The sequence below is a fragment of the Lissotriton helveticus genome, chromosome 3_1 (assembly GCF_964261635.1).
Source record: "Lissotriton helveticus chromosome 3_1, aLisHel1.1, whole genome shotgun sequence".
In the NCBI taxonomy this organism is placed as follows: Eukaryota; Metazoa; Chordata; class Amphibia; order Caudata; family Salamandridae; genus Lissotriton; species Lissotriton helveticus.
In genome coordinates, this window is record NC_136061.1 from 1,743,983,710 (window position 1) to 1,744,000,275 (window position 16,566).

The window sequence follows — 16,566 nt, forward strand, 5'->3', positions numbered from 1 at the left end:
ATGGGGAAAAGGTTTTATTGAAGTTCTGAAGAACATTCTTTTTCTTGAAGGAGCAAAGAAGTTGCCTTTCCTTAGGGTAAGCCTCACTCTCACAGAGAAAGGGCTGTGGATAGAAAAATGCACAAAGTGCTAAGATGCACCAACTAATCGAGTAGGACAAAATCTACCCGGGCTAACCCCATTGCTGCCTCATTCTTACACCGCACTCAACTTATGTCAGTCATAATCCACCTTCAAGCACTGATGACCTATGCGAACTTAAAGTGAATGAACCTGACCGACTTATACAACCAGTCACTGCAAGGTTTATACGTCAACTTGCTAGGTAAAGTGATTCATTGACTCCTTTGCTAGGTGTACGCTTTGTAATTACCATTAATTAAACAAGTATGATCAAATAATTAGGGAAAGTACGTATTAGTGTTGCAAACGATATTAATGTTCCACATTTTATAGTACGGATGAGCAAAAGAGCTTTTTTTTTTGTAATTATTTTTGCACTGCCACCTTTGCAGCACACATAGAAGATGGACTAAACCACATATCACAATTTGCAATTGTGTATCAACAGAATAATAACTTTATGAATAAGGGTGGCATTGTTTTTCTCACTAAATGTTACAGTGTACCCCCCTAAAAATTTTAAGATATTAAGTAATATTTCTTCAGTTCAAACCTCAAAACAAAACTGAGACCTTTCACTAAGGATTGTTTAATGACAAATGATAAACTACTTTTAATACATTTTCCAAAAATCTATTTGCTAACTACCTATGTTTAAAATGTTTTTTTGCAAAAAAAAAAACATTTTGTTGGTAATCGTTTGGTAAACGTTTAATAAAAAAATGGGGGTGACAGAATAAAGAAAACTATTTGAAAAATCTGCCTTTACATGAAGCAGTGTGGTTGTTGTTGCATATGAGGCATTTCAAGCATGGAAAAATATCTCCACATTTTTAAGAAAAATGACTGTCTTTCTGTCAAAAGTTCCATTCACCTGGTGGTTGGAGCCCAGGCAAGCAGGGCTACACCTTTAACAGCCCACTTGAGATCATATATAAGGCAGAAGCGTCCACAGTTGGTCCCTAAGGCCCAGATTCATGTCAGGTTTTCAAAATAACCAAATTTTATGGAAATTATTTCCATGATGAATTTCTGTGTATACACTTTATAGAAGTGGATATTCTGAACATGGCATGGATTAGGCCCTTCTGATCCAACCTTATATTCCGGGTTTTCTTTCTCTCAATGTTGTGCTTCAAATCATTACATCTGCTCATGTGCTAAGTTCTCAGATTTACAGCTCTCTGCTCTGTTCTCATATGCAGGAAAATTAACAAGTCAGGGGAGAATATATCTCCATATGGCGATGAGGAAAGACACACACAATACAACATATTACAAAGGCTGTTTTTGCAGAAATATACATACGTCAAACTGTAGATAGTTGTTGAACATTGACATTTGCCAATGCAATGTTTTTGGACAGCCACCATCAGTTGAAGGCTAGGACTGGCCTACTTCTCAAATGAAGCTCAAACCTGCAGATCAGACAACAGGTCCTAGCAATAAACCATGACTTATCTCTTACCTTCAGTCCATTTGCTTTGCCTGAGAGCGTGTTCCCTTTTAGTCTCTCTCAGTTACTGTCAACAGTGTCTTAACAAGATGCCTTTGTCCTCGGGCATACTTGCCCATTCCCTAGTGGCACTTGCCTCTTCCTTTTTACAGACACAGACAGAAGTCAATAGCTCCTCGAGGTACCAATAAAACAGTATTTGGCATTCTTTATACCTGATGGGGGCTCCGCGGCCCAGGGCCGGCCTCAGCAGTACTGTGATAGTGCTCTCAGACTCCCCCAAGGGCGGCGGCATATCTCCGTAATCAAAAGTGGGAGCTTGGAAAGAGAATGGAAACAATGAGCTCTGACATTGGCATAGCAAGCAAAAGAGCAGCACAAAACAGTGACACTAAAAAATGGCAAAGGTTTAGGGTCCATTACACATGAGTGTGGAACAACGTACAATAGGACTTGAGGGACACAGTAGGAGGCATTCTTTGGAATGAAGGTAGAGGTTGAAAAAGGGAGAACCTATTCCAGGGAAGCTAGGGTTCAATAACATACCAATGTCAACAAACTCTTTCCCACATATATTTTTTTTTAAGTAATCTATATTCAGTATTCTCTCTTATGGATTTTAATCAAACATGATAGCCATGGAATAACAATCATTTTAAATATCAAATTTAAAATTAGAAAGATGTAGCCAGTCAAATGAGAAACATAACTAATGAAAATGTATTCAATACATCTAACATCTGAAGTAAATAGTTTCAAAACATGGTCATTGTAATTAGAAACTATCAATACACATCTTTATTAATTGAAGAAATCAGATTTCACTTAATAACTCACATATTAACAAAATTCAAGAAAAAGAGACCTTTCACATTTTTAGACAAGTTGTCAACACAGTTCCTGTTCCAAAATTCCTATAAGTCATACTCACAGTGATCATACACCAGTTAGTTAATAAACACTTGGATCAATCCCTCCAAAATGGTCCACGATGTCTAAGTGCATTATGAGTTTGACCAACATACATTTGATCATGAAACATATTCAAGTCAGACCCATTAGACACACAACAAATGTGGAATCCTAGGATTTGAAACACCTTTCTCCACCAGGGTTCACCCATTCCACACTTTCACAAAGATCTAAAATTCCAGCTCTCAAGTAAGACCTCATCACTAAATAATTACCTAAATCCTGGATCCCCATTGAAGAGTTTTGAGATCCACCCCTTCCTTCCCAACCGACAGCTTTGCCCCTGCCCTCTGTGCAAAAGTTACCCTTGCCTCTCCACTGTAAATTCCTAGACGATGCTGCATTACCGACTGTAAAAAAATCAATTGTGCACAGCTCTCCCCTGCAGTTAGTTTTGTACTTTGTGAGTCACATACATACACACAATTTGCAGCAACTTCAACCCAAGCCCATATAATTATCTCACTGCCCCAAGCCTTACTTTAGGAAAAAAAGGGCGTTTAGCCTTGATAGTAATAGCCAATTTAGAGAGCAATGAGATGATACTCTATCTGAATGTATAGATTTTAATATTGACTACCAAATACTGGCAACCAAAATATGGACTACCACAATTTGACCAAGTTAAGTATATATAAGTATACACCTACAATTCTTAACTCTGCATATACGTGCCTTATATATGACAATATATGTATGTATATAGATATATATGTGTGTGTGTATTGTTTTTCCTCAGGGTCAGTACATGTGGGTTAAGAATACCTTGTGCTTCCTTATGTATACTTACATTCACCATATTAAGGTAACCGGTATTATGACCACTTTTTCTCCTCAGTATGCGGGCACGCAATCAATGAGATAAAAGAAGGACTTCGGGGCACCTTCTGTGCTTGCTAGAAATGCAAACAGTTACTATTTATCTTGGGCAGGACATAAAAGGAAAATATGACTTCTCTGTAACCATATTTTTGAAGTTTGCCACTTGGGTAGACATGCCATGCATAATCCCACCATTTTAAGATGGGGATTAGAAAATTGCAGCTTGTTTTTCTAATCTTATCTATGGGCCTTAAACAGACTTTCAAACTACATTTTTCTATGTATGACATTTACACGAAACTTTCAACGTACTGTAGAACTACTACACCCTCATACTATTTTTTTTCTGTTAACGGGGTTCTAAGCAAATATTATGTTTAGAAGCGGAATCTAGACGATAAGGCCGTTTTCAGGTTAAAATGTGACGTAAAATCAAAGACAAAGCACCAGAGGAACAACGCAGGATGGCGAACAAGAAACTAGACACGTACTCTGGAAGAAGTCGATGCGATCGGCAAAGACATTTTCTTATTTTAAAGAAAAAGGGATAAGACTGTCACTTTAACTATGAGATAGAAGGCAGCTTTGTGTACACCAGCCACCGACTGGTTCCCACCGGAACTATTTAACTTTTATTGGCCCCTTTGACTGACACCGAGGTACTCCATGCAAGTCAACAGGTTTGCATTCCCTTAACAGGAAAACTATCTTATGTATTTACAGGTTAGGACACTGAAGAGAATTGGGTGATTAGGGAGTAAATGTGATTAGCTTTGGTAAACTCATGTGGTATGCTCTTGGCTCTTTTTTCTTTTCTGCAAGGCGTGGTGCTGTATTTTCTAAAATCTTAGAGTCCCCAAGAGCCCTGCACGGTGGTAGTTCTTGCCTCTGAGCTGAACTGGCAGCAGCTAACCACACTGCCACTGAGGTCCGAGGTCAGCTAATGAAATCCCCGGGGATATGCTGATATTAACAGAGGGGGTGAAAGTGTGGGGGGTGAGGCTAGAGGTGGATAGAGGGGGAGGGTGAGGTGGAAGGAGCGTAACACAAACTCCTGCATTTACTGCGGTGTGGGGAGCAGCTTCAGGGGGGCTACCAAATCGTCAAAGCCCTCATCCCCACGCAGCAATAGCTCAATGAATATCTGTGAGAAACGGTAGACTGGAGAGCCCCACTTCACATTCTGCAGGGGGGGGGGCCTAAATTTTACGTTACGCCACAGAAGGCGGGTAAGCATGTGAAGGAAAATGGTGAAGTGGACAGGGAGCTGAGTGGTCTGGTGAATTTATATTTTTCAGCTCCTATGTTAGTAGCCTCCAAGACAATAATCTTGACACTACATCTGCAATCCCATGTTTGAGCAGGAGTGTCATAACCCTCGCATGTGCCTATTCTGCGGAGACCCCTAGTCTCCATACTTACCGGCCCCCGCATCCTGCTGCTGCCAAAGGTGGGAAATAATGTCAGCCAACAAAGCCTGGTATCAGTAGTGGACGTTGTTGGCCGCAGTTTATTAATAACCAAAGACATATTAATAACACAAACTGGTGTCAAGCAATCTTCCATTTTTCGAACATTACTCATCAATCATAATTGGCATATTACACATTATGACACCCTCTTCTAGTAGCCGGTGTCAGTCTCTTTGTGCCCTCTTTAGTTCGAAAATGGGGCTTGCACGCAACCAGTTTGTTGCCAGTCTATTGGTGCTCCAGTGGTTGGTTGCCCACGCCTTCTGCGTGTTGTGGAGGGGAGCTTTCCAGTCGGGAGTTAGGTCCCCAGCTCGCTACCAAATTGCGCCCTGCCGTCCGGCCGGGTCTGGGCCGCGAGTGCCGTCTCCCCCTGTTACTCCCCTCCTTTATGCCGCCACGTCACCCTGCCGTGCGGCATTCAAAAGTGAGTGGCCATCCTCTTACACACCGCCCGCCGGTGTGTTTTCTTAGCCAACCAGTGTAGGATTTCCGCTAACGCCCCTTCCCTTGTCCAGCACTGCGACTTTTGCTGCTCCTTAGGTGTGGGTGGGTGGGCTTCAGTCGTTGTTGCCGTCGCGCCGTTCTCCCAGCTCCTCGAATGCGATGTGCTTCTGCTGGGAGGGCGGCGTCGCTTAAATCCTCCTGAGCCCTCCATGCAGGTCTCAGGTGAGTCCCCCTGATTGGGGGGTTCAAACAAAGCCAGGTTGACCATTGGACGCCCCTTGGGGGCGCCGGGTCAACAGGTCACTTCCGGTCGGGTGGCTGGTGCGCACCCCTCTTCCGCTGGTTCCTGTGCGCATCAAAGCGCCCAGAACCAGTTCTTCCCCGCTGGTGGCACCACGAGGGTTATGGCGCCGGCCTTCGAGCCTCCCCCACCCTTCGGGCGGGTGCGGCGGCCTCTGCAATAACCCTCGCATGTGCCTATTCTGCGGAGACCCCTAGTCTCCATACTTACCGGCCCCCGCATCCTGCTGCTGCCAAAGGTGGGAAATAATGTCAGCCAACAAAGCCTGGTATCAGTAGTGGACGTTGTTGGCCGCAGTTTATTAATAACCAAAGACATATTAATAACACAAACTGGTGTCAAGCAATCTTCCATTTTTCGAACATTACTCATCAATCATAATTGGCATATTACACATTATGACACCCTCTTCTAGTAGCCGGTGTCAGTCTCTTTGTGCCCTCTTTAGTTCGAAAATGGGGCTTGCACGCAACCAGTTTGTTGCCAGTCTATTGGTGCTCCAGTGGTTGGTTGCCCACGCCTTCTGCGTGTTGTGGAGGGGAGCTTTCCAGTCGGGAGTTAGGTCCCCAGCTCGCTACCAAATTGCGCCCTGCCGTCCGGCCGGGTCTGGGCCGCGAGTGCCGTCTCCCCCTGTTACTCCCCTCCTTTATGCCGCCACGTCACCCTGCCGTGCGGCATTCAAAAGTGAGTGGCCATCCTCTTACACACCGCCCGCCGGTGTGTTTTCTTAGCCAACCAGTGTAGGATTTCCGCCACGCCGCAGGGAGGCCCACGTCTCACTGCGGCTCCCCCCCCCCTGCACCTGGTTCGTGGGTCCCACCTTTCTCCATCTTTGCTCTTATTTTATATATATATATATATATTTTTTTTTTTTTTAGTTGCAACCTGCAAGTGACATTGCACCCCACAAGTTATCCCAAAACACCTTCATCCCCTTTTCTGATAGGTGTACCCCGTCTAGCCCGTAGAGCTCTGGGCGACCCGGGTGAATGAGGCCGTGCCGAACTGATTCCAGGCCATTGGCGAGGCAGAACTTGTGCATTGCCACGTTTAGCTTCCTTCTTGCGTTGTCGACGGCCTTGTTGGAATCGGCACCTCTCCAATGTTTCCTGCTGATCATTTCGGACCAGACCACCGTCGTGGGTCCCAGCCACGCAGCTGCCTTGGTGAGGTCCCTTTGGATGGCTTGCCCGACTGCTTTTCGCCCTAGCCGGGTCAGGTCATTGCCCCCGAGGTGGATGATCAGGACGTCGGGCAACCAGGCCGAATCTGCCATGAGGCCGTCCAGCGTCGGCAGTAGCTGCTCCCATCTCATACCTGGCTGCCCTATCCACCGGATGTACGTCGCCTTGGGCCTGTTTATGCTGCGGCCCTCCTGCCGCCACCAAGACTCCATCCGGGACACGAATGAGTGCCCCACCACCCAGACCAGCTGCGGGCGACCCCCTGTCGAGAGAAAGTATTCCGTTAGGTGGCTTTTACTGCGCACCGTGTGCATTTAAGAGTGGGCGGGGGGGTGTTGTCACCCCGCCGTGCGGCATCCCAAGGCAACTCCCTCCCCTTCTCCCCCTCCCCCCCCCCCCCCCCCCCTTCAGGGCTTTCTCTCTCATTTGTCTTCTTCCCCCGTTTTTTTTTTTTTTTTTTTTATACGAGGTGAGGGCGTATGTACGACTTGTACGCCCTGGAGCGCCATCTGCCCACTGCCTGGATCCTGTCCTCCGGCATGCCATGCTGCGATGCCGAGGTCGCAGCGCCGATCCTGAAAGAGTGAGAGGCAAACGAAGCCGCGCAATACCCGGCTTTCCCCAGGCCTTGGCGCATTATGGCTGTAAACTGGAACTTACTCAGGTTCTTCCCGTCCTTATGTATGAAGAGAGGGCCCTCCCCAGCTGGTCGAGCCCCCATGTACCTGAACAACCAGCATACCGCGCAGAGCCCCGACTCTGGGATACAATGGAGACGTATCGTCGTCCCCCTCCTTGCCCTGTCCGTTTTGGACTGCCTCAGTGTTAACTCCACTGCCCTCTCCATTGGCTTAATGTCTCTTGCCTGCAGGCATTGCTGCGCTGGGCCCGACTTGCTGGGGGCTACCAATTCGCTGACCCGGAATGCTCCGAAGAACGCCGTCGTGAAAGCCGCCCTAAATAGCAGCAGCTCGTATTTATCCGATATTAAGCCTGTGAGGGCTCCAAGGAGCTGCCCCAGTTTGGCAAAATCGATGGGACGCCTGTTGTCCTTCTTTTTACCTTCAACCCTCCTCCAGCCTTTCAATGCCGTCTTTAGATAGGCCGAGGTAGTGGGATCCTCGCCTGTGTAAAGCCTTGAAAAATGGGCAATGGCGGACAAATGCGCCTGGGCCCATGATCTCGTTTTTTTCGCCTCAAATGCCCATTGCACGAATTTTTCGACTGCTGTGCGAGTCTTTGCCCCGTCTTCCAGCGATTTTAGGCCCCCAACTCTCATTACTGTGCCCGCGTATGTCCTGTATCTTTTGTTAGCTTCTGCGGTAAGGGACTGCCCTACTAGCCATGATAAGTCTACTCCCCCAGGTCCCAGAGGGACGATGGAAAGGGGGTCATTTCCTTGTCCGCCCCGGGCACCAGTTCTCTGAAACGCTTCATTTGGGACCGTGAGAGTGCGTCTGCTGCTGCGTTCTCTGCCCCTGGCACGTGGCGTGCTTTCAGCTCCAGGTTCCCTTCCAGCTGTAATTTAATTAACCGTCGCATTAGCCTCAGCATGTCCGGGCATCTCGCTGCGCCTCTGTTAATGGCCTGCACCACTCCCATGTTATCTGACCAAAGGGTGAGTTTCAGGTTTTTTATTTTCTCGCTCCAAATGGTCAGTGCCACAATGATCGGAAACAGCTCGAGAAACGTGATGTTCCTGGTGAGCCCCTGCGCATGCCACTCGTCTGGCCACTGGCTGGCGCACCAGCTGTTTCCTAGGACCGCGCCGAAGCCAAGGCTTCCGGCCGCGTCTGTGTACAGGGCTATCTGTTCGGCCGTTACCCAACCTGCTCTCCAAATCAGCACCCCGTTGAAATCTTGTAGGAACTCGTCCCACACCCGCAGGTCCTGTTTCACGCCTGCGCTCAGCCTGATGCGGTGGTGCTTGTGGGTGACGCCGGCCGTTAGCCCTGTTAGGCGCCTAGAAAATACCCTGGCGGGCGGGATTACCCGAGCCGCGAAGTTGAGCCTACCTATCATTCCTTGGATCTCCCTCAGGGTGGCCTTGTTCCGACCCCGTAGTTTCGACACTTCCTCACGGAATTCCTTCACTTTGCCTGGGGGCAGCCTAGCCGTTCCCGCTATAGAGTCCAACTCTATGCCCAGGAACGTTAGACTTGTGGTCGGGGTTGTAGTTTTTTCCTTTGCGAGGGGGACCCCTAGGGACCTGGCTAGCTCCTCGAAGGCTGCCAATGTGTTTGCGCATACTGCGGAACCTGCCGGGCCCGTGAACAGAAAATCGTCTAAGTAGTGCAGTTTTCCACCTTCCTGGTGCCGATCATGCAGCGCCCATTCTAAGAAAGTGGCGAACTGCTCGAAATATGCGCATGATATGGCGCATCCCATGGGCATGGCTTTGTCTATAAACACGTCCTCACCCCATTGGAAACCCAATAAGTGGAAACTGGAAGGGTGGACCGGCAATAGTCGGAACGCGGATTCAATATCAGCTTTCGCCATGAGGGTCCCTCTGCCTGTCGCCTTCACCAGCTCAATTGCGTCGTCGACTGACGCATAGCCCACTGAGCAAGCTTCGGGGTCGATACCGTCGTTCACGGAGGAACCTTCCGGAAACGACAGGTGGTGTATCAGCCTGAATTGGCCTTGTTCTTTCTTGGGGACCACGCCTAGCGGGGAGATGACTATGCCTCCTTGTACTTCCTTTGGGAGAGGGCCCTCCACTCTACCCAGTTTCACCTCTTTCTCTATCTTGGCGCTAACCACTTCGGGGTGTTGGCTTGCTGACTTCAGGTTGCTCGCCCCCGCCGAGGGGAGCGGGCCATGAAATGGAATAACAAATCCTTGCTCGAAGCCCTCGACCAGTGACCTGGCCTCTGCTTTGTTCGGGTATTTGTTTGTTAATCTGCGCAGCTGTTGAGTAATAATGGGGGATCTGGCCAGCTGGCGCCTACAAATGTCCATCAGTCCCCTCCTTTCCCCTGCGCTGGGGCTAACGCTTCTTGCTCTTTTCCCTCTTCTCTCTTTTTGCTTCGTGTTTGGAACCTCTGCATGCGGCGGTGGTATGCTTGCCCCCGCAGCTAGCGCATGCATGTTGGAACTTACAAGACGAACCCCATGAGCAGTCCCCCGCCTCGTATTTCCAACAGATCGCCTTAGTTGCGGTTGGGGAGTATGATCTCCCGTTCGACCGCCTCTGATAAGCACCACTCTTCCCTTTTTGGTATGAGCTCCGAAAGGGCTGGTCGCCTTTCCCGGCCCAGGCCCTAACGTCTTTGGCTGTGAGCATCTTGTGGATGAAGCCGGAGACATCCTCCTCATTCCACTCCATCTCGGGGTGCCTCTGCATTTTTAATCTAAACCCTTTATCGTACTCTAGCCAAGCATCGCCCGGGAACTGCCTCTGTGCTAGGTGGATATTGGCCTCGTACAGCCACAGATCCGCCGCGCAATGGGGGAACCTCTCCACTATAATGCACGCCATTATTCTGAAGGCGTCTAACCAATTGTCGAACGTGCGCTCTTTTCTGGCCCCACGCCTTTCTCTCCTGTCCTCCTCTTTCTTGTCGCACGTGGTTAGATCGAGGCCCTCTAGCTGTATTTCAAGCAGCGAAAATATGTCTATGAATTCTTTGCGCCATATCCTCTCTTTTACCGCTAGGGGGATGAGACATGCTAAGCCGGTGGCTTTCGTAGTCAGGGACGCCGGGCCGGGGGATGGCCTGATGTACTGATCGCTGACTACCCCACTCGGAGGTGGGCTCCCAGCAACGGGGCCGTAGCCCCAACCGGGTAGCGGGGAAATCTGTTCCCCCTGGGCGGACAAGCTTAACTGCTCCTGCACTCTTGTCTGACGGGCCCACCCCGGGTCGACCATGTGCCACGTGAGCCCTGCCGCTTCCTCCGTGCGCTGCTCCCTAGGCCCCGGTACCCCTTGCCCTGTGCCATTAAGTAGCCCCGGCGCCAGCGATTTTAGACATTCTTTTACGATGTTGCTAATATGCTCACCCTTTTTCTTTTTGCCGGTCGTCTCGCCCTGTTCGCTGCCCTCTGGCCTCGGCGGAAGAGGTTTCTGACGCACTTTCCTCGGAGGGTTCCTCTTCGACGTTCTCTTCATCGGCGTGTTTTTCGGTTTCTTGGGTGCGGAAGGCCCTGGTTCTTCGTCCGCCTGTTCCACCGGTCTGTTCTCTTTCCCTTTGCCCAGGTGAGGGTGAAGCCAATCGTCGCCGTGGATGGCCGATAACTCGCGGATCTTCCTCAGTACCTCCGCCATCTCGTCCGGCTGGCCTTCCGACATGTCGTGATTCTCTGCGCACTTGTGTGTGGCTTCTCAGTTTCTCGCGTCTGCGTCAGGCCGTCTGCTGGGGGGCACAGCAGACTGCGTGTGCTTAACCCGTGACCCGAGCTTGTCGCGGTTTTTACCTGTTGTTGCTTCGGGGGAGCTGGCACGGCGCGCCGCGCTCCGTACAGCGTCCTCGGTGGTGATGACCTGGATCTTCTACCAGCGCCTCGTCGTCTTCCCGCTTCGTCCCTCGCCGAGTCGCCTTCAGTCGTTGTTGCCGTCGCGCCGTTCTCCCAGCTCCTCGAATGCGATGTGCTTCTGCTGGGAGGGCGGCGTCGCTTAAATCCTCCTGAGCCCTCCATGCAGGTCTCAGGTGAGTCCCCCTGATTGGGGGGTTCAAACAAAGCCAGGTTGACCATTGGACGCCCCTTGGGGGCGCCGGGTCAACAGGTCACTTCCGGTCGGGTGGCTGGTGCGCACCCCTCTTCCGCTGGTTCCTGTGCGCATCAAAGCGCCCAGAACCAGTTCTTCCCCGCTGGTGGCACCACGAGGGTTATGGCGCCGGCCTTCGAGCCTCCCCCACCCTTCGGGCGGGTGCGGCGGCCTCTGCAAAAGCATGAGTAGCGTTACTGCACTACTTAACCCCTTGCGTGCTTCTGTCGGCCAACGGCCATCGCGCGCACTACCTTTGTAGTGCTGAGCACGTCCGTTGGCTGACGCGGCCCCGCCCACTCATTAAACCCGCCGCACCGCGGCGCGGGGGGTTTCACAAGCATCAAGAAGAGAAGAGGCATCTGCGGAAACTTTACAGTACCCTTCTGAACGTCAGTAAGGGCTTCATCAATTTGAGACTACGTCATTCTTTGCCTAACAAACTTTTGCAGTGGGATCGCAAGGTCCAGGGAGTTCAGACTAGCGGGAAGCCATCGCATGGTAGTCTCGAGCGGCAGCCTTACCTGAAGCAGTTGAGGCACTTCTAAGTTGCTGGCACTAAACGAGAAACAACTCAAGTTTGCTGTGATCCACCATTCAAAATGGATCCCTGTTTCTGCACCCTCTGATTGGATTTACCACCCTTCCCGTTGTATGTGCGTACAATGCCTTTGAGACTCTTGTGGACTCTGCAGTACTGCTTCTCATTTTTAACTGTACTGGTATTTTTTGCTGAGGAATCATCGTGTGGTGCTGTCTATGTTAAGCTCAGACCCACTGGCCTCACAAGGCAATCAACTAATTGTGTTATTTCTGTCATGTAATCTCTTAAACCCTCCATGTAAGTTATTTTTTGTAAAAGCAATAACCTTCTGTGGTCTCTAATGGCTGAGGCTACGAGTAATTAGTAGTGCTTGACACTACTGTTGAGAGCAGCAATTCTACCGGCTTCCTCAGGGACCATCAATGTCTTAAGAGCCTGAAAAGAAGGGTCTCTGAGAAACAACTAATACACAGCTCTCCTTTTCAAATGCGTTTTTCATCACAAACAGCTAGAGGCAATCAATAGAAGAGGCTTAATGTTATTTTATCCAATTAAGCTACTATGTTGTGTTATGTAGCATTTGAACTGAGATTTACTACAGATTCCATGATGCCTAATGCTTTCGGAATGTGAATGCCATTCACAGGTCTAGGATTCGCACTGACTGGGCTCAAGGTGGTCTGTTGGCCTTGTATTCGGTTGTGTTTCTTTTTGTTTAGTTCAGAGTCATACTGAAAAGTGTCTGGCGAGGGTAAGACGAGCTAGTGTATTATTTGTCACATTTGACAGAGAAGGGCTAGATCTTGTTTTGATTTAAGTGCTAGGATGCTTATGCTGAAGGACACTGCTTTTCGTGCTTTTCTGCTGGGATGGACGGTTGTCCATCACTTGACTTCAGGGTTTCATGTATGCGTCTTTGGTGCGGTGCTATCTGCACTGGTGTATGGTAAATTTAAGTTCACTTTTCTGATGGTTGCTATGTAGATTGGTGAGATGATGTGGATATGACGTTGAGGTGGCAGTGATTTGCGCACTATTTGGCTTACAGTTGTGTTGTGCGCCTGATGAAGGTTTACTCGTTTACCCGTAGTCTAACAGGCAGCATAAGGGATGTGTGCTGACTCTAGAGAAAATATGCAAAACAACTACTTCTGTAGTGCAGTGACTGCATGAGTGGGTATAAGTATGGATGGACCATCGGTGAAGACCGGGTGGGACAGAGGGGACATTCAAATACCTTCAATGGCCATCAAAACACATCAATTCGATGCTACAGGCTGCAGGGGTGTTATTCATAGTCCTTCAAACTAGTATCTAAAATCTGGACTCTCACATGAGAGATGCCTTGTCAACTTTTGTCTCATTTCCAGTGCTCATTTCAGCAGCACTTCTTTTCACAGAGTTCAACCCCGCCCCTGCACAAAGATCTCCATAATGTAGTCTTGGTGTTACACTCAACCCCACAAGTGGAGCTAGCCACGGTCGTGGAAGGGCTTGCACCGCCCTCCCAAGATTCATGACGGCTCTTGAACAATATGCTTCTATTTGTATCGTTTGAGCCCTCAGTTAACTGTAAACACCGGGCATGGCTCCACTGATTACTGCGCATACCTGATATATTGGTGGTGACTTCCGTTAATGCTGTTTGCCCAAAGCCTTTGCCAGTCCTGGCTCGCACAGAGAAGAGGTAGGTGGTGCCCGGGTGCAGGTTAGAGAAGACATGGTAGGTCTCATTGCGTAGCTTGGACACGGTGCGTCGAGGTCCTGGCACGTTCACTGCTGGGTCTGTTGACTCAATGCTCTGGTAGCTGATCTGCGGAGATGGGGATTTGAACACAGACTACTTTAGCACCATAATTCTAGCTGGCCATAGCTGTCCCATCATTGTCACCTCTCTCCCAGATAAACCAACCATTTCAGACTACCTTGCGCCAGCAAGATAAATACCACAAAGGACTGCCCGTTCTCATTGCCTCTTCAACTCTACTCAAAAGAGGTGTAGGCTCACAAAAAACACAACCTGAGTTACACCAATCAACTCCATCCCACCCCTCCCCCCATACACACAGACACTCATCACCCTGGGCAACAGCTATACATGATAAACAGGGGAAAGATACTCTATGGTAGTATGTGTAACTAAATCTTAGCTTTTTATAATTTTTAAAGATATGAAATGAACAAGAGCCCATAGGCCCACAGGACTGGAGCAAAGCCAGTCAGATATCAGTTTCTACCTGAACTACCACTAACCATTTTACAGTCATACCAATCATTCAGATAAACCTTCCTAAATTGTATAAAGCAGGCCAATAGACCCCTACAAATGTATCACTGAAATATTCCGCTGAGAGGGAGGGCAACAGATTGCGTTCCCAGGAGGATGGCCTGTGAGAATCTGCCGCCAAAAGGCTGCACTGCTGGAATACAGAGTGATGAGGCACCGGGCATGGTCAGAGTGTAAATAAGAAAACTTAATTTGAAACAGTAAAAATTAAAGTCTCAAAAAACAAAAATATGTTTAAGAAAGACATTTGCTGGAATTGGCGAATTAGAACTGTGAAACTTGGGGCCAGAATCCCACATCTTAACTTTCATCCGATCAACATGGCACCCAAATAAGCTCCTACCCCCCCCCCCCCCCACCCCCCGATGTGCACGAGGCAATGCGCCGAAACCTGAGATGATGGTTTATAACCACTCAAACTGGCTGTGAGACATTATAGGTTTCAGGTCACTCTGGGTCAAGTAGTGTGAAGGGCATTTTGTTGTTGCCCAAGATAATTGGGAAAAAAGCTGAACTCTCCACATTCTGTTTTTTGGGCTGTGTATCACAATCCTGGGAAGTTTCAACAGTTTTTGTCTTATAGTGGAAGTAGGACCCCCCCAGAGCCCTCATATCATTTCATTTTTCTTCTAGCTTAGCATACAGCTCCGCCTTTGGTCGCACAAGGCGTCCTGTGACCACTATAATATAAAGGAGGTATCCTCTTGAATGAAACAGGGAATTTTGGTTATCGTCAGAAAAAAAATGCAACTGTTACCCCCTTTCTTAAAATATACCGGAAACCAACTAAAATAACGGAAGGTTAATCCAAATGTGACATCACGTGTGGAAGAAAACCTAACAAATAAAAATGCTGTCTAAAGAAAGTTAATTTCAAATTATAATGAATTCTTGCGGTGTAGGATTGGTGAGTGTTAGACCTGGCATCCTCTGCGTGGTTTTCCCCCTAACTTGTTGCCTTCAAACTACTCTTTTTGCTGACTTCATTTTTACTGGCCTTAGGACTCTGTGCACTTTACAACTACTAACCAGTACTAAAGTGTTTGTGCTCTTGCCTTAAAACATGGTGGAATTGGCTTCTAACCAATTGGTAGATTTAATTTAGTTGCAAGTCCCTGTGTGGCATTACCTGTGCCAAGGGCCGGGAAATGATAATGTATTAGTGGACCTGCAGCCCTGATTGTGACACCCACTTAAGTAGCTCTTTAAACATGTCTCAGCCTGTATGTACAGTTTTAAGCTGCTATGTTGACCTGGCAAAATAAACCTTTTGCAAGGCCTAAATCTTCCTTTTTAATACATATGTCACCCCTAGAGTAGGCCCTGAACAGCCCAGAGGGAAGGGTGCAGTGTATTTAAAAAGGTAGACATGTACTTTTACTTTGTACATGTCCTAGTAGTGAAAAAGCCGACAGCAGTTTTTCACTACTGCAAGGCCTACATCACCCGTAGGATAACATTGGAGTTACCTTATTACAATTTATGAATGTAATTTCAAAATGGTAATCAGTTCATGTTTGGTGTCTTTGGAATTGTAATGTAAAACAGTAACCTATGGTAAAGCTGGATTTTTATTTACAACTTAAAAAATGTTACATTTAGAAAGGTTTTTTTTTCCTGCCTTAGCCACTTAGAGCCAGCAGCCAGTCTCTGGTTCACATGACTGGGTGTAGCTGACAGCTGGGCTTTGTGTATTCCCCCTAGACAGCCAAACACAATGAAGAAGCTTAGTTGTGACTGGATGAGCCATCGCTGGCAGGGAGGAGCTAGACCTAGCCCCATTTTCACTTGAATAGGCTTTGTCATTTCTCTACACAAAGGGCTGCATACCCCCTGTAGTTAGTCTGGATCAGGGCATGAAGGCAGGGTGCTTGTGCACTTCAAAGGAATGTCTCAGGAAGCTTCTCCCCACTTCAAAGGCAAAACTGGGTATGTCAAGTCAAGTCAAAAAATTTGTATAGCGCACTACTCACCCAGAGGGTCTCAAGGCGCTTGTGGTGGGGGGGTTAGTTACTTATCAAATAGCCAGGTTTTGAGTTGTTTTCTGAAGGAGAGGTGGTTCTGTGTGATGCGGAGGTGAGTGGGAAGAGAATTCCAGGTTTTGGCCGCTAAGTAGGAGAATGATCTTCCTCCCATGGTGGCTCTTCGGATGCGTGGAATTGTGGCGAGGGCTTGATTGGACGTAGTTGGCGGGTGGGGGTGTAAAAGGTCATGCGCGTGTTGAGGTATTTGGGTCCTAGGTTGTAG

The 16,566-nt window shown here is 48.3% G+C and overlaps 1 protein-coding gene across 2 annotated transcripts in view; it reads right to left on the bottom strand.

The window, feature by feature from the left end:
* The window catches only part of PTPRU (protein tyrosine phosphatase receptor type U), an 870,052-nt gene that overhangs the window by 261,555 nt on the left and 591,931 nt on the right, over window positions 1-16,566 (bottom strand). For both annotated transcript variants that reach the window (XM_078682521.1, XM_078682520.1), the window contains exons 10-11: window positions 13,644-13,845; window positions 1,795-1,897 (exon numbers count right to left, since the gene is read on the bottom strand). In XM_078682521.1, the coding sequence (XP_078538647.1) occupies window positions 1,795-1,897; window positions 13,644-13,845 (305 nt within the window). The remainder of the gene's footprint in view (window positions 1-1,794; window positions 1,898-13,643; window positions 13,846-16,566) is intronic.